The sequence below is a fragment of the Phoxinus phoxinus genome (assembly GCF_949152265.1).
Source record: "Phoxinus phoxinus genome assembly, chromosome: 22".
In the NCBI taxonomy this organism is placed as follows: domain Eukaryota; kingdom Metazoa; phylum Chordata; class Actinopteri; order Cypriniformes; family Leuciscidae; genus Phoxinus; species Phoxinus phoxinus.
Genome location: NC_136897.1, coordinates 7,453,865 through 7,471,773, shown reverse-complemented (window position 1 = coordinate 7,471,773; position 17,909 = coordinate 7,453,865). Strand labels below are relative to the sequence as shown.

Sequence of the window (17,909 nt, the reverse complement as noted above, 5' to 3'; positions counted from 1 at the left end):
AACTTGTCCGGGGATGTTTAACAGTTCTAATATACAGGAAGCCGAGTAAGGGGGTTGTAGTCCTGACTCCTGCACGTAGGCTTCTACCGTCTCACGGATCCCCCGTGGTACCTATTCATTTGGAATACACTTTACACTTAATCTTGACACCTCACCCCTCCCAGTACACACACCAGTCGGGTCCATGGTGGATTTGCAGAACGTCTACAGGGTCTCCAAATGTCCATGGTTCGCAAAGTAACTAACACACCCATTAGTAAAGTCTTGGGAACAGAGGCTGCGTGTAATTGAGTAATTAAAAGAGATTAAGTGTAATAATTATGGCAGGGACTACGAGAAAAGTATCAGGGAGAATTAGGCTATTTATGCTTTGCGTTCAATGCGCATGTGCACTAGCCTAGGCTATGTAATTAATATAAAATAACCTTTTCCGAATGTTCATGATTAGCTATCACAAAAAAAATATATTAAAAAAAGTCTGGAAGATTGAAAAACGTGTTTAAACTTTTTTATTAATGATTTTTTACGCTCCCAGAGGGTTTATTTGTGATTTGTCTACAGAACAAGCACGACCTCGCCCAATAGACATCTCTTTTCAATTGTGACGTATGGACGTTTAAATCAGGATTTTAAAAAGGGATCACCTGTTTTCAGGAGATGTGAGGCGGGAAACGGGGAAGCGGACAGGGAAGTCGTCAGGTAGGTTGTTTACAACGTAGTTTAACAACTAACGTTTCATTCTATATTTAAATGTTTAATCTAATCGCCTACATTTCAGCCTTCGTCAACAGCATGTCCTCACCTGGATTTACTGACATCTTCCACTGTGAGGACACTCCGCAGTCAAAGGGACCGTTCTCATACACGGATGATGGGCTAAATGATAGTTTGGACGGGTAAGACACTTGTTAAAAAATTGATGAGTTGAGTCATTCCTGAGATTTGGTAATATTTCAATGGTTCACCAAAATGAAACGTTAAAAGCTTTTCGTAATATTCTGGAATGTCCATTATTTATAACGAATAATGAAAAAAGTTGCACTTAAATTATTTTATCATAAAATGGCTTATTTCTATCATACACTAAGAATTTTGTCATGTCCCTAAGCCACTTCGCTGAATTTGTTCAGGGGCGCCGTATAGGGGGGAAAAGTTAGGACGATTCCAAGGGCCCCTGACTGACAGGGGCCCCAACAAATACGTAAAAAGTAATTTAAATTTTGTATTATGTTATACACTATATAAACTATCATCATTGAGTATATTTCAAATAATAATAAAATTAATGATGTCTTTGATTGTACTTATTTTGGCAATAAAAGTTAAATATCCCCATTGACCAAAAAGTAAACATCCACCCCCCTGTATCTGCATGAAATGGTTTGGTCCTGCCTTAGCGCACTCATCAGTGTTTCTATTACAGATTTGCGCAGAACTTTTGCGATTTATTTTCTAAATATCGATACAAAACTATTGCGAAATGTTGCCGTTTCGAATAACCGATTTTATGCGACTAAAACTTAGGCTAATTTTCCTCTCGCGAATAGTCATTTAAAAAATCATGGCAACGGACATTGGGAGGTTTATATATCCCAGCCACCGCACTAGACATTATTATTATTAACGGAAGGAGACATAGGCGTGTTATTCAAGCATCAATGGCAAGGAAAGACTCTTATACTGTGACCGGCAGATATGAGGAGTTTCTGGGTGTTTCTCCCTCACTTCTGCTTCGAGGTCTTGATTGTGGCATTTCTTTGAGGTTAAGAATCCAGTATTCCTGTAATTCGTTAACAGATTGACACCCTTTCTTTTGTCTTTCCTCTCTCTATTTTCTCTCTTTCGTTTTTTTGAAAACCAGATTTTCTTTTACTATGCAACTTTGTGGTTTCTGGTGTTTCTGGCAACTAAACACCGTCATCCGTGTTTCAATTACCCTTCAAATTGCGCAAATTGAAATGAGGTGGTTTTTCAGGCTGTTGTATCGTAGATTCCAAGGGAAAACTCAGAGACAACTTAATTTTGAAAAATAAATATTTCGCAAAACTGCAATGGAAACGTTTTATGCGCAGTTACACTCACATGATGTAGATGGTGCGGTGTGTTCGGACAGAATACGAGACGAGTTGTTTATTAAATTCATAAGACAAAATAATTACAAGAATACTGGTGTATTTCAATTTATTTTTAGAAGCTTACACACACACACACAGTTCTACTTCAAAAATATTTAACAAAAATGTGAACGGTGTCTATGATTTGGCAATAGTATTTTAAGTATTTATTTACTTTCTTGTGAAAAATATTTAAAAAATCAAGATATTTTATAAAAAAAATAGAAGACTACAAAGGTATGTCCCTTAGTCTAAACTCAATACTTCATGGCATGCCAACAATTCTCCGCCTATAATAATTTAAGCGTCAAGTCATTTTCATAGCACTTTTTAACAATGTCAGATTGTTTTAAAGCAGCTTTACAGAGATAAAAGTATAATTTAAGGTAACAGAGATTGTTTTGGATTTATAGCTGTTCTTGAGTAATGTTATTTTCCAGCTAAAGTTAGTTTTGATTGATTCACTTCCGTCGAAATTATCATTTGTCCACCCATACGTGACATCATTTACCAGAAATGACATCATTCAGGTCTCTTTAACAGTGGTGCAGGAGAATAAAAAGTAGTATTTTTTTATTTTTTATTATTCATATTTTTTAGGTGTATTGTAGTAGAGAGTAATGTCAAGCTTAACTAAACCCGCTCGCATGAAATTAAGATTATTATTTATTTTATTTTTTTAAATCCGTAAGTTGTATGTACATATTGTATGTAGCTACATACGGTAAAACAATGTACTTATATCATTGCTGCCATATATGGTCAACTCTCCTACAGCAGCAGAGGCCATTTTGCAACCAAAAAAGACCACTCCACCCTGTTTCTCATTGTTTTGAGGTTTAATTGTAATTAAAAAAATAGTGTGTTTTTTTTTTTTTTTTTTTTATATATACTTTTTCAAGTAGCCTACTGATAGTACAGGACTTTTGTTCTTGATTTTACTTCTTCTTTTTTTCTTTTTTTTTTCTTTTCTCCTTTATTACCTGCAGGTGAGCAGGGTAAGCGTTTAATTAATTAATAAATAAATATATAAAATGGACATGGTTTCAATAAAAATATACTTTCCAAAGTCATGACAGCTCATCATTTTGTTATAAATAGAATATCTGAGGTAATGCTGAACTTTGACAAGCATATGTCAGAAATGGCAGCCACATCAGCAGCAGAAAGACTGTTGTTCATGCAGATATGTGGACCCAGAAAGAAGGGCACAATATAAGAGGGAGACCAAATTTAAAAATATTTAAAAGTAAAGTCAATGTCCCTCTGCAGACCTGTTACAGTCTTCAACCCCGTCTCACTATTTTCAACAATTCTTTGGGGGAAAAAATAGGGAAGACTATAAAAAATGAAGGCATTTATTGCTGATTACCACCTGCCATGTTAATGACTAACAATCAAATTGTGGTTTTAAAATCTAATTACACAAATAATGACACCACAGACTCCCAATTTGTTTTTTTTACTTCGGTCTGATAAAAATGGGGAAATTATTTGTAAGTTCCATTTGTAGTTATTAAATTGTTATGAGGGACACGAGCGGTAGGTAGAAGGTTTTTGTGTACAATCCTTTTTAAACCAATTCCATTTAGTCCGTTAAAGGGTTTAGAATAAAAGTTGTTTATGAAAAAGAAAACTGAAAATAATAAAAGGTCTTTAATGCCTGTGCCTGGAAAATTTGATTTGTTGGAGGTCTGATACTGTATGTGCCTAATGATGTGAAGTATTTAGAGAATTAATTATATATAGGCCCTAGTTTAAAAAGAAAATCCACAAATCAATTTGAAGTGTTTTTCTAATGGCTAATTCCAAATCCGTTTTATTAAAGAAATCACTGTTTTTCAGGAGTTCGACTGAACTGATTGATGTTTTTGAAGAGGAATTCTGCGAGGGTGAACTCTGGATTCCTCCGAACGATGATCTAACACAAAAGATTGCAGCCCAGCTCGAGAACTACCTTTCAGATGAAAATCTGTCAGATGATGCTTTTCTGCTTAAACACGTCCAAAGAAACAAGATGGGCTACGTTAGTCTGAAGCTGCTGACATCTTTCAAAAAGGTGAGATAGAAAACTACAACGTCCCGATCCGAGTAGAAGTGTCGTCATCAGGAAATGTTCTTTTCATTGTCTTGTCACAGATTCGAGACCTGACGCGTGACTGGCGCACCACACTGGCTGCTTCAAGAACCTCTCCGCAGCTGGAGGTCAATGAGATGGGAACCAAGGTGCGACGACGCACTCCAGTGCCTGATTGGCTCCTGTGCATTCCCACTAGCAAACTGCTTCTGGCCTGGAACTTCCTGGACGGCGTCGGCCCAGTCAAGGATGAGTTGAATGGGTCACCGAGTGGGGAGCAGCTAGGCATCATGGAAGCCGCAATGCGGGTGTTTTCCCCCTACGGCACCATTTCATCTCTTCGCATTCTGCGGCCAGGAAAAGAGATCCCTGCAGAGTTGAAACGCTACACTAAGAAACACCTGGAACTGGGGCGCAAAGTGTGTGCCGTGGTGGAGTACGAGTATCTAGAGGGCGCGCGTAAGGCCTACGACACCCTGAGGGCAGAAGAGCGGCAGCAGGGAGGACGGGGCGTTTGTGTGGTCCTGCTGGGCAGCCGTGGGACTCGGAAGCCGGGGTGGAGCCAAAACCAAGTGGAGGAAGAGTCCGAAGAAGGGATTGACAGTGACAGTTTAAAAAAGCCCACCAGAAAAGCCAAGCGGTACCTTTACTCTTTGGAGGATTCGGCTGTATGCAGCTCTTCAGAGTCCGATTTTGCCCCCGCCTCACCCCGGCCCAACCGCAGGGTGTCCCGCCCTCAGGCCCTCTACGGCAGTCCCCTCGCCATCCCGCGGATATCCACTTTCCGCTCGGACCCTTACAGGAATCCTCTTGGCAGTCCCGTAGGAAGCCCCCTCCTGCCTCGCAAGCTTTTCCCTTGCAGTCACGTGACCTCTCCTCTGGCCACACATCCGTTCAGCAGCACGCCCACTGGAGCCGGGACGTCCTCCTTCAGCAGGTACAAGGGCTCGGATGAGCTCTCTCCGGATGACACAGGGTTCACTGGCAGCCCGTGGGTCCAGAAGCGGAAAAGTGCCGCCCAGGTCATTCAGCCTGAGATGGGAAGCTTGCTGTCACCCGATCAGATTGTGAGGTCTCCGGGTGTCCTGGTGGTGCGCCAGCCTGTCGGCCCGGACGGGACCAAGGGTTTTCACAACTGCATTGGTAGAGGGAAGGTGCTGTTACCCCACTGACCCTGTCAAAGATGCATTAGGAAGTCTTTTTTTCACTGAGCCTGTATTTGTGCAGTGCAACAGAAGCACTTTTAATGTAACACAATTACTGACAAATGTATTCTCCCATCAATGAAAATGGGAAAAATGTCATGTAAAAAAAGTGTATAATTAAATATTGAATAAAGATGAATTTGTATTGCAATTTTCCTGAATTTAATATTGTAGTATTTCCTGTATATACCGTGTATCCGAGTAAGTCCACAATTGAGAGATTTAGCACTCAAGAATAACAAAATAATTTATTAGAATTTCTCAGAATAAATAATCCCATTTAACAAGTAACCATGAGTCTTTTAGGCACTGTTTTACTTCCGAGCAAACACACTTCTGTACAGGGCACTAACAAGACAAATATGACATGCCCCAATATGTAAAATTACCATGCTGTAGTTCAGTACCACATGTAACTCTTAAAACGAACACGAAAATATTGTGTAACCATCACATCGTAACAGGACAAATGACACGCTGTACATGAATAATGCCCCATCATCAGTACACTCATTCACTACATGTGGCTCCCCTCCGTCTGGCCTTCCACACAGATCGACTCTGAATAAATATGGCAAAATATAACAGGCTTGCATAGATTTCATTCTGCAAGGCCGAATAACAAAATTAATTTGGAGAAAGGTCTATATGCATCATATCGTCAAATATAAGGACAGTTGTAAAAGGTTATAGAAGATATTCAACCATGAAAGCAAGTGCTTTTACACTCTTTCTCAAACATAAACCTGGAATTGTGTAAGCAACCGTTTTAGTTAGCTTGGAATTGCTCCGTTTATGTGGTAGCGCACTATTTTAAGTGCTAGCTGTTTTATTAAGAGCTCTCAGAGAACAACTTCACTGCATAGATCGCTTAATTATATACAACACACCTTCAATTACAGTGTGTGTTTGGAGCGCATCACTATGGCGATGTCACACCGTCACCTAACAGCCTTGAGCTTCAGCACAGTAGGGTCTCTCAAAAACTGATGGTTCAACCCTGTTACTTATGAGTTTCCAGCACATATCTTTAAATATGAAATAACCACCACTCACTACATTGGAGGAACACAGTTTCACAGTTGTTCAGTTTGCAGCATTATCATATGCAGCAGCTAACATGAAATAATGAACAATACTTTTACAGGAGTTATTACTGTTACGGTTAGTTCTTGCAAATTGTATATATTTTTACAAATTCTATAATTAACATGAACTACTAATGAACAGTAATATATTTATAAATTAACATTATATTAATAAACGCTGTAAAAAAAAGTCCATGATGCATATACGTTACCTCATGTTAACTAAACTTATTGTAAAATATCATTGTACAAATACAAATTTAAAGTGATAATAAAGGGAAGTTAAAGGGACAGTTCACCCAACCTAAAATTTAAACCCTTTTAATACAAGCTCACAATTTAAATATTTAGCACTCAAGAATAAAATGATGATTTTTCAGGATAAATAATTCCATTGAAACAAGCAATTATGCGTCTTGTAGAGAAAAATGTAATAAAACAATGAAAATTCAAGGATGGCTATTTTTTGTTCACTGTACCCCAACATTCTTCAAAATATATTTTGTGTCCTACAGAAGAAGAGTCTGTCGTGACATGACGGCAAGTAAACTGATGACAAAACAAAAAATACAAGGTGAACTATTCCTTTAAGTTTGCCTTCCATAGCATAGTTATGCAAATATTATTTTTCAATGTGAATTTGAGGCCAAGGGGCAAATTTATAATGTAAAACTATATCTATTTGTAAACAATTGGCATACACCCGATGACACTGAATCGAAGGCTCTGTTTACACCTGGTATGAAGATGCGTTTTGGTCGTTCGGATCACGAGTGGACGAGGGAGACTCATACCCGTTTACACCTGGTGTTTTAATCCGTCTCTTTTGTCCACTTTCAACCACTTCTGTCCGGATTTCTTCATGGGGAGGGTCTACGGGCGGGTAAATGTGTGGGGTTTTCCCCCACAGATCTTTCGATCCAATGGACAAAAATAAGCTTGAGCAATTTACATATGAACATGCCATCAGACGGCGGAAAAACATACGGAGAGCAGCAGCTTTCCTTTCTGCTCTGACAGCCAACGCAGTGAGTGTGTGTTAGAAATCAGGATTGGTGAGAGAACATCGTGCTTGGGACGTTTTTCGTCTTCAAACCAGACTTGGGTCTTCAGCAGACAAAGTTGAAATCCAGCCTGGCTAGTGCACTTCACATAATGTGTATGCATTAGGTCAGTAGGCGGAAAGTAGACGGTCTTTTGTGGCACATTCGACCACATGAGCGTTTACACTATATGAAAGCAAGATGTGTTTTTGACTACCTCTGGAAGTGGTCGAAAGTGGACAAGCTCAAAACATGTAGACCCTGTTTACACCTATATTTAGCGTCATCAAAACACATCTTAATACAAGGTGTAAATAGGGCCTAAATTCAACTACTAAGGCTCTACGGACATGTTAGTGGATCAATCAACAATCTTGCACATGACAGCAGATCTAACCTAAACCAGAATCCACCATCTGTACATCAGTGACTGTTGAAATTGTTCACTGAGAGGCTCCAACAAAACAGTATATTACATCTGGGTGATATCCAGTAATGGAGCAATATCCAAAACATTTTAAAACAGGACTGGATCACATTTAAAAAAGGAAAACTGCAGAGGAACTGCATGTAACAGTAAACTGCAAGTAATTTGTACGTAAATTTAAAAAAAATTCTAACTCTCATATTAACGTGACCTAATAAATCCAGGTATAAATAGTTGTAAATATCACAGTATATGAACATTTGAACCTAAAAAGGGAAGGAAAAACAAGTTAACAACCGTAAGAAAACAACTAGGCAACCATTATATTGTGGCCACGAATTAAGAATTTATTCTCGTTTTAGTAAATCGGCCACGTTGAACTAATTTGTTCCCTTGTTTTGAATTGATTTAACTAAAACAAGGAAGCAAATTATTACAATGTGGAAACAATTTAACAAATCGAGGGAACAAATGATTATATATTGCGCGTACAATTAAATTCTTAATTTGTGTCAACGATATACTCCGTATTAAACTGACCCTAATTAAAACTGGTCTGAGGGACAAATCAAAATGATAGGTGGCATACGTGTATCACTATCTTCTAGATTCAGAATTGACCAGGCATTCTTTCTTTACAGTGGAATCCCATTCACAATGCAGTGACCTGTATTACGACACAATGGCTGTTTTATCAAATGATGACCAGACACTGAATCAACCGTAACCATCGAAACACACAGGCTGCTAAACCTGAGACGAGGACCAGTGTGACCGAGGCTCTCATACAGTGGTCCCGAACACGACCCCGTCTAATTCCTGATCGTCAGAGTCGTCCTCGCTGAGTGAGAAGTCTTTGTGGTTGGAGAGGCGGCTGGGACTGCCGTTGGACTCTCCGTCTGTGAGAGAACTGTTGGTCGTGGGCTTCCCCAAATCTCTCACAGGGCCCATTCTCTCCGCCTCGGCCATCTGGGACAGCATGCTGTCCAGTAATGGACGGCTTTTGCAAATGTTGTCCAGCAGCTGACACCGGTGTTGTAACTGTCCGATTAGAGAGTCTTTTTCCTTAATCGTTTGGTTGAGTTTATGGATGGACTCCTCTGATTGACAAAGCTTCTCGTGGAGGAAGAAAATCTCTCTACATGAAAAATAAAGATAACATTTTCAGTCAGCAAATCATCATATTGATTAAATCTGTTGGACGCAGTTTGCATGGCACTAGTTGCACCAATCGGAATAGTGCTGTTCAGTCATAACGTCAATTTGTAGGCCAACAGCTGATTTACTCTCAGGAAATTGCTACAGGAGTCGATTTATTACAGTCTTTGGTTAATATTACTTGAAAAGATGCTTCTTAAAGTCCTTCCAGGCAGGTCTTGACCGCCGCATCACTACGCCAAATGATTTAAGTTATTTCAAAGGTCCTTCCTTACAGACCCTAACCCAGCAAATACATATAGTAAACAATAGGATAAAAACAACAAATTATTTCCATGTTTTTTTGCCACAAAATTACGTTTTATTATGTACGAAATGGAAAGCACATACTCTCTTTCTCCCCCTTAAACACACAAATACAGTACGGACACACACTCGCACAGAAACGTGTTGTCAGTGCTGCTCTGACGATTTTATCAGTAAAATAGTTTAACAACTTAAAATCTATACGAATTTCTCACTAGCGAGGTAATAATGGCGCTGTTCTTAAAGCTGATAAACGTACAGTTTTAGACGCTTCTGCCGAACACTGTTGAGAGACACACAGACTCAGGTAATTCATGTACGCTTAATCTCTCTCTCTCTCTCTCTCTCTCTCTCTCTCTCTCTCTCTCTAATAACTGCATTAATAATTCCGGAACTATGCGGTTATCCGGACCACAAGTGTGTCTTTTAGTCCCGTATAGTCATCCCTGATTGGTCTTAACCCCAGTGACGGGTAGGTTTAGGGGCGGGGTTAGGGATAGGCCATCGTGTGGTCCGGATAACCGTATAGGACAATAATTCCTTTAGGCTGTTATCAGTGGCTGAATCATCCGCTCTTAGTCTATGACAAACGTCTTGAGATAAATCATCAGAATTACTGAACAATAATGCACACCCAAGGTTGTTTTTTGTTTTTTAATGGCCCGGAGTCAATTAATGACCTGAGCTATCATGAACAAACCCTTGTGTTTTTATAACTAACATTAACAAAAAGTAATAACTTCTGTGACAAATGTAGCTATTGCTCATCGTTTATGTTAGTTAAAATATTAATGAGACCTTATTGTAGTTACCTATTGTTCTTTATAATTCTTTTGCACTTTAATCTATTTTAAACATTTGTTTACATTCATACAATTGCTTTATTTTACTTAAATGTTCAGTTCTTTTTTGTTGTAAGAACAATGTTATTAAACCTGTATTACAACACTTTTTTTGCAACTTATTTCAATATCGTGATAATACCGTATACCGTGATAAAAGCTTCAGCAAATAGCCTATTGCAACATGAAAATTTGATACCGTCATCCCTAGCTGCTACATTTTACTGTATGGGTATTATTTATGCAAAATGCTCTTACAGCAGCTTTGATGGAGCTTTCATTCTTTTTTTTAGCACAAATTGATTTTACAGATTGCAAGGCTTTCTTGTCAAATAAAAAAAAACTATTCTGCGTCTACAGAACAACACGAATGTGTTGAGGATGTAGATTATTTCCCCTACTTGTCCTTGGCCTCCGTGATTTGTTGCGTGGCCGCTCTCAGTTGCTCGTCTTTGCGGATGAGACTCTCCGCCTGCTCCCGCACGGTGTTCTCCGCCTCCTCCAGCCTGTGCTCCAGCTCGGAGACCCGCCTGTGCAGCGCGGCCAGGTGCGCGTTCGCCTCTCGGATCTGCACCGGCGACGGGGACGACATGTCCCTGGACGTGCTGCTGCTTGGGATGCGGAAGACACAAGCACCGGTCCGGTAACCTCTCTCATCCACGAGAACGCCACGCTGCCGGGCTGATCATCTTCTGTGGGTCTCTGACGGGTCCAGATCCAGACTGAATGAAGCTGAACTATCTCTCAATCTCAGCATGCGTGATGCATAAGCAGCGCCGTGCGTGTCTTCAGTAAATCTTTGCGTCTATAACACAGTTACAATCGGCAACGCGCAGTTAAATGCAGCGCAGAGATTTATAACATTGTCCTATATAAGCAGGTATTGCAGTTTGTGTTTTTGTTTTTCCAGGCAGCTGACGTGTCATCTCCACCAACTTCATAGCAACCTGTAGCTGCTGACCCGGAAATGATTTTTAGAGCCTCCAGCCAATCAGCGTAGCAGAAAATTAGAGACAACAATGATTATAAACTGCACTTTCCCTGCGAGGAACCACATAAACGGACTGGTTATCTTTTGGGACTGTGCGTTTATTAATATATTATGTCAAGACTGACACTTTGTTTTCTATTTAAATTATTTTTGTAATTTGCTCATAACTCATGTTTTAAAATATACCTAGGCTAATTAGGTAATTAGGTAAAAACTCAATGTATTAGATACTTATGATTGTACCAGTGATTAAAATACATAAATAATTATTATCAGTCATTTTCTGCCATCACTTACCCCGTCAAATAAACCAGCAATGTCTCTGACATGAGTTGTTAGTCTTGAATTAATGAGTAAAATACAGTCTGTGGTTCCCATTATTTAAAGCGATGTTTACATAAATCACGTTACCCCAATTGTGACTTTACAGTTACTTGTAAAAAAAAAAAAAAAAAGCTTTTCAAGATTTAATGGGGTAGATGACAATGCGATATCGTTCATTTTTTATCACATCTAGATTTGAGATATAAAACTATATTTATGTAGATCATAGTGTATATTTTAGTTTGTTTTATTTTAGTTTTTTGGAGGGTGACAAATAATTGTTTTCGATATAGCCTAGCTGATTTTTTTTTTCCTGTTTGTTGTTCTGAACTGAATCGCAAAATAAAGCCAGCACATTTAACTTGTTTGTACTCGGGTACTGTCTGTAGTTAGTTATGCATAACATGCTTTCTGTCAAGTAAATAAATAAACCAGCAAGGTGTTGCAGTTCCACGGCAGGCCAACGGAGGAGGCAAAGAAACACTTCTTGAACTAGACTACATCCATAAAAGCGCTAGAAGAAGAGGTCGAGAAACTCTCGCGATATCTCAGTGTGTCCTTGATGCGGAGACAGAAATGGGCTACTGGGATCTAGAAGAGGGCAAAGACTGCGTTCCCAAAACATGGATCACCACGAAAGTAGCCACAGCCATGGGTTAGTCTGATGGACGTCTACTCTGTAGGGTTTCTAAAGGACCCTTTGAGCGTAGTTTTAAACCTGTGCATTGATTATGCGCCATAAAGGCTAAGCTGTTAGCATGTAACTTACACTCGTTAGTCCAGTAGTGAATACAAGCGCACTATTTTCTCATATTCATATTTTTCCGAGACAGTTGTTTATTTGTTTCGTGTGTGTGTGTGTGTGTGTGTGTGTGTGTGTGTGTGTGTGTGTTGGGGGAAATGCATTGAGTTACGTCAGATTACTTTTTCAAGTAACTAGTAAAGTAACGCATTACTTTTCAAATTTACAACAAAATGTCTGAGTTACTTTTTCAAATTGTTTTCCCATTTATTGACTGACAGCTCTCCTGTCCTCATGTTGAGACAAATCAAAGTGCAGAGGTGTGTGTGTGTGTGTGTGTGAGTGTGAGTGTGAACATGATGTTTATTGTAGTTCTAGACTAAATGTGAGCATTTACTCATCTCACTTGCACAAAAAATATTAAATATTCCTCAAAATGAATGAAATCAGTGAAATGCAGAATCAGAATACTATGCAAACCTCCAATAACTAAATATGTTAAATAAAACATACATTTGTATGCATTTAATCTCCCTTTATTGACCAATGTACTTGCTTCTGACCTTCGATGATTCAGTTAAATAAGCAAAAATGACTATAGAAAGATAGAAAGGTTTGCTTGTTTGCTTTCTGTACACATTTCCTTCAGCCTGATGATTATTATTTCACTTTTGGTGTGAAAGGGTCTTTACATTTGCCCAAAAATAAAACTGTGTTTTATTTTCTATAAAACAAGCCCAGCCCAGGTGGGGAAAAAAGTAACGTAACGTATTACTTTTCTAAAAATGTAACTAATGCAATTAGTTACTTTTTAAGGGAATAACGCAATATTGTAATGCATTACTTTTTAAAGTAACTTTCCCCAACTGTGTGTGTGTGTATAAGTTTTTTTTGGCAATGTATGGCTCTCAAAATGACTAGTTTAAAGTGGATATCGAGATGGTCACTCGGCATGGCCTGCTTTATAACACAAAAGCTAATGTCCTTTAAAACTGTTGACCACTGTTGTTGTTCTGCAGGGCTGGTAGGTTCTGCTTACCACATTGTGGCTTATCAGCCTGAAACCGCTGTCGAGGCTTTGACCAGAGCAACATCAGGCACTGCCACCATGGGTAAGACACAAAGAAGCTGTGCTCCGATTCATGCTGAGCAGAAGTGTTAACAACCGAGAGGTTTCCTTGAATGATATCGAAATTATACAAAGAAAATGAAGTCTATATGAGAGTAGTGGTTCATAGCAGTTACCTCCCTCCCCATTCTCATTACTTAAATGCAGATATATTTATACAGTACCGGTCAAAAGTTTGGAAACGTAAGAGACTTCTTTAAAAACGCTAAAAATAGTAATGTTCATCAAGTCTGCATTTATTTGATAAAAAACAAATACAGGAAAAAACAGTAATATTGTGAAATATTATTATAATTTCAATTATTGGTTTTCTATTTGAATATTCTTTAGCATATTTAGCATATAACACATGCAGTCATTACTCCAGTCTTCAGTGTCACATGATTCTTCAGATATCATTTTAATATTCTGAGTTATTATCAATGTTGGAAACAGTTTTGCCGCTTAATTTTTCTTTTTCCAGGATTCTTTGATTAATAAAAAGATAAAAAAGAACAGAAATATTTTGTTACAATATACACTACCATTCAAAAGTTTTGGTTCAGATGGTTTTTATGAAGAAATTAATACTTTTATTCAGCAATAATGTGTTAAATTGATAGAGATACCTTAGTAAAGATTTGTTGTTAGAAAAGATTTCTTTTTTGAATAAATGCTGTTCTTTTAAACTTTTTATTCATCAATGAATAGTTACATATTAAATATTACTTGTACGCTGTCAGAACAGTAGATGCATTAATAGACTGTTTTTAGATTCGGTGTATCAGATGACAACACACACACACACTCGCTGTAATAATGGATGTCCTGTTTGCTTCCCGTTCAGCTGCCATGGGTGCCATCTTTGGAATGGCCACTTGTCTAAGTGCACAGGCCAGAGATGCACCTGATGACCCCACTAACTATTTCATTGGTGGATGTTCTTCGGGCGTTTTCCTCGGGGCACGGAGTAAGTTCAGTATTCACATGCTTTTTAAAGAAAAATCGAATTAAAAATCGAATCTAACAAGGTTTTGCTGGTGTTTTTCATGTTTAGCGCACAGTGCCGTCACGGGTATAGGAGCGTGTCTTGGTCTGGGAACTGTGGCTATGCTCACCAAAGTTGGAAAAAAGGAAGGCTGGAGAATAACGGGACCCCCGAGGCTGTGACCTGATACGTCCCCTAGTATTTGATGTGTTCATATTGTATATTGCTCTCCTAAATGTATTAAGATAAAAAAATAAAACAATGGGTGTACTCCTTATGTGTTTGACACAAAGAGTATTTTCTGCTTTGACTGCATTTATTATAATGTGTCTTAGGCCGGATTTCTCAGACAGGTCTTAGATAAAGCCAGGATTAGGCTTTAGTACAATACGGTCCCCGCGGATCCTTAAAAACTCTTAAATTATTTTATTTTTATTTTAAGGCCATAAAAAGTCTTATTTTTACTTATGAATGGTCTTAAATTTTAGATGACACTTTGACTTAGACGTATCTAAATGCTTTCCAAATTAAAACGTTTTATTTGTTATTATTCTTTCTTTGTGGATTTGCTTGTTCACGTGACAATTCGCGTCATTTACGGCAGCGTATTAGCCTGCGTCTGTTTCCTGCACGCGAGAGAGGAGAGGATAAGAGAACGAGTAAATGTCAGTTCAAAAGTAAGTTCATTATTTGTGCTTAGGATTGTCTATGAACTATGATGATATTGTAATCATTGTTTTAACTACGTACGAGGCACTGCGAGTGCGAGCTGACATCGCATTTCTCTCATGCTTTCACTGCGTGATGTGTCAGTGCAGTATGTCCCCAAATGAGTTTTTGTCTTATATTTATATCATATTATGTTGTTATATATTAGAATATCACATGAGCAAGAGTGCCGTTTTCCTGTGCACAATTGCAAATGTGTTATTTATTTTATACAACAGTTAAATTAACAATAAAGTGATTATTTTGTGAGTTAGCCACAATATTGCCAATATTGTTTGTTTCCCCTTTATTTCGCCGACGAGAATTGCATAATGAAACCGTAGTCCAACAGACAGCGATGATTTTTTTTAACTGAAATCCGCGTTTTGATTGAATCATTTTGATTCAATGAACAATCACTTGTTTTCTGAATGAATCGGCCGTTTGAACAAATCGGTTGAATAAATGACTCAACAACTCTCTTACCGCCAGTGACTTACCGCCACCTACTGGCGTTTTTAGTTTCATATTTAAAGTACCCTTTAATTAAAATGTTAAAATTGTAAATCATTTCATATTTAAATATTGAATAGCTTTATTTATGCAATTGTAAATGAAGTGTAGGCCTAAATATAGTAGGCTAATGCCAGTTCGGATGCCGCTTCTGTCACCTCTGCACTGCAAGGATGGATTTTTTTTTTTTTTTTTAATTTGACAGTGTTACTGTGTTATTCTAATATAATTTAATTTGAATGTTAGAATTTGACATAAAAGGTGATGCATACCTCTAAATACGTTTAGAAATAATTTCCATATATAGGTGAAAATGCCCTTGTAAATCAATTTAAGTTGGCAAATATTGCCCCTTAATAAAAAAATGTATTTCGGTCACTACTGTAAACTGACCCACTGCATAGAATGTTAAATGTGAATATCTTCGTGAGTCTGCTGTCAACAACAGGCCTAAACCAGCCATGGTACCAATACAAAATCAGTAAAATATCATCTAATTTTTATCAACTAAACTTTGAAAATATCGAGGTATATTTTTGTTAATATTGCACACCTTTAATGTACGGTATTAATTTATATTTCTTCAGGTCTTAAAAAGGTCTTAAAAAGCCTTAAATTTGACTTTAAAAAATGTGCAGCTATCCTGAATAAGGACATTTAAGTAGTCTTTATAAACATGCCTTTACTGGTGTGCATCTTCAGACAATATAATGACACTGACATACTTTAAGAAATGTTCTAGTTGCTTTCCGTTAAAAAAGCCCATAAGCCTTCTCTGTGAAAGTGACCATTAATGTTTCAAAGTAGCCACATGCCAGACCGACATACAGCAGCCTGCTGGTTAAAGGATCGTGTAGTGGTTATTTTCTCCAACAGGTGGCGCTGCGAGCTACACTGACTACCAGAGCAGAACGCCGCTATCATCAAATATCAAAAGAAACATCATTGTCGCTTTCAAGGTAGTAACATACTAACTATTTATGTTAAATGAAAACTGTCTGTATGTGCTTTATAACAGAGCCTATAGGGTGCGGGATTGTTTTTGCACAATTAAACGTCCCCAAAGGTTCACAAAGTAAACAATTACACTTGCAACAAATACATGTGCAGAATACACACAGGCTACTTTCTGCTTAAAATAAACCTAAAAATGAAAATCTCAAGCCCAATTAATGGTAGTAAGAGTCATTTTCAAGCACAAACGTAACGCATCATTTGAAGTAAAACAAAAAAAGTTGAAATTTCTGTATACAGTATAAACATCTTGTGAAAATTGTACTACAATTAGAAAAAGGCTACAATTGTAAAATGTTAAAATAATTGTTAAATAGTTTTGAACTTGCTATTTACAATGGTTGTGTGGAGATTATAGCCTACTTTTCTTTTTTCTTTTTTTTTACAAAATGATTCAACGCCTGCACCTTTGACCCTATTTCATGGTTTGCGTTCTCGAGACACTGCTTTGTGCAAATGAGAGGCCAGATCGCATTAAGGGTTTTCTGTTAGAACGATGTCGTGTTAGCGGCCCCTAAGTTAATAACTATTGATCGTTGCGACGGAAGTGAATAAATCAAAACTAACTTTAGCTGGACAATAACTTTATTCTAGAGCTGCTGTAAAGCCAAAGCAATCTACTTTAATTTCCTATTATCACAAAGCTACTTTGAAACAATCTAAATTGTTAAATGCGCTATAAATGAAGGTGACTTGACTATTATCTGTTTTCATTGTTTGTTTGTTTGTTTTGAGTGGTGAATTTGATTTTTTTAAAAAGACCAAAAAACCCTAATCAAATTAAATCATACACTGTAAAAAGTTGCTGACTTAAAATTTTAAGTAGAATCAACTTTAATTTTTAAGTCATTTGAACTTGAATTACATTAAAATTTAGTTGAATCTTATTTAACTTGTAAACAAATAAATGCTTAACTCATTTTGATGAGTTAAATCAATGTAAAAACTTGGCATAACTTATTAATCGAATACATTTTTACAGTGTAATAATTATTCATGTTAATAATAATGAACCCACAACAACAACAAAAAAAAATATATAATATATATATATATATATTATTGTCCCTGTGTTTTTTATATATATATAATAGATAATAACAAATGAGTTTTCAGTGATATTTTGACTAGGACATGTCCTCAGCTTCCATTTCAGAATCTGGTCACCTTGCTTCTAATTCAAAACAAAATATATACTTTTTTAAAATTACTCTTTGTTAAAATTTCGCAGTAACACAATCAAGTTGCACAAAAAGGTTGA

General features: G+C 37.5%; 3 protein-coding genes across 3 annotated transcripts; 2 read left to right on the top strand and 1 right to left on the bottom strand.

Annotated features, from left to right (window-relative positions):
- The first annotated feature begins 343 nt into the window (after positions 1 to 343).
- On the top strand, positions 344 to 5,798 carry larp6b (La ribonucleoprotein 6, translational regulator b). The gene is made up of 4 exons (XM_079597726.1): positions 344 to 699; positions 779 to 896; positions 3,960 to 4,173; positions 4,254 to 5,798. The coding sequence occupies exons 2-4, from the start codon at positions 793 to 795 to the stop codon at positions 5,361 to 5,363; spliced, it is 1,428 nt and encodes a 475-aa protein (XP_079453852.1). The 5' UTR covers positions 344 to 699; positions 779 to 792; the 3' UTR covers positions 5,364 to 5,798.
- On the bottom strand, positions 5,621 to 11,259 carry vmac (vimentin type intermediate filament associated coiled-coil protein). Its single transcript, XM_079597727.1, has 2 exons — positions 10,662 to 11,259; positions 5,621 to 9,092 (listed from the first exon to the last, which is right to left on the bottom strand). The coding sequence occupies exons 1-2, from the start codon at positions 10,850 to 10,852 to the stop codon at positions 8,738 to 8,740; spliced, it is 546 nt and encodes a 181-aa protein (XP_079453853.1). The 5' UTR covers positions 10,853 to 11,259; the 3' UTR covers positions 5,621 to 8,737.
- A 773-nt stretch (positions 11,260 to 12,032) lies between these two features.
- ndufa11 (NADH:ubiquinone oxidoreductase subunit A11) lies at positions 12,033 to 14,690 on the top strand. The gene is made up of 4 exons (XM_079597728.1): positions 12,033 to 12,230; positions 13,337 to 13,429; positions 14,273 to 14,395; positions 14,483 to 14,690. The coding sequence occupies exons 1-4, from the start codon at positions 12,152 to 12,154 to the stop codon at positions 14,593 to 14,595; spliced, it is 408 nt and encodes a 135-aa protein (XP_079453854.1). The 5' UTR covers positions 12,033 to 12,151; the 3' UTR covers positions 14,596 to 14,690.
- Positions 14,691 to 17,909: the final 3,219 nt, after the last annotated feature.

What these genes read in the sequence shown, in the direction of transcription:
- vmac (XM_079597727.1), bottom strand. Translation starts at nt 10,852, where the DNA reads ATGTCGTCCCCGTCGCCGGTGCAGATCCGAGAGGCGAACGCGCACCTG. An exon ending in ATCACGGAGGCCAAGGACAA is followed by an intron (nt 9,093 to 10,661) that starts GTAGGGGAAATA and finishes TTTTTCATGTAG; the next exon opens with AGAGATTTTCTTCCTCCACG.
- larp6b (XM_079597726.1), top strand. Translation starts at nt 793, where the DNA reads ATGTCCTCACCTGGATTTACTGACATCTTCCACTGTGAGGACACTCCG. An exon ending in CTAAATGATAGTTTGGACGG is followed by an intron (nt 897 to 3,959) that starts GTAAGACACTTG and finishes ACTGTTTTTCAG; the next exon opens with GAGTTCGACTGAACTGATTG. An exon ending in TGCTGACATCTTTCAAAAAG is followed by an intron (nt 4,174 to 4,253) that starts GTGAGATAGAAA and finishes GTCTTGTCACAG; the next exon opens with ATTCGAGACCTGACGCGTGA.
- ndufa11 (XM_079597728.1), top strand. Translation starts at nt 12,152, where the DNA reads ATGGGCTACTGGGATCTAGAAGAGGGCAAAGACTGCGTTCCCAAAACA. An exon ending in GAAAGTAGCCACAGCCATGG is followed by an intron (nt 12,231 to 13,336) that starts GTTAGTCTGATG and finishes GTTGTTCTGCAG; the next exon opens with GGCTGGTAGGTTCTGCTTAC. An exon ending in ATCAGGCACTGCCACCATGG is followed by an intron (nt 13,430 to 14,272) that starts GTAAGACACAAA and finishes CTTCCCGTTCAG; the next exon opens with CTGCCATGGGTGCCATCTTT.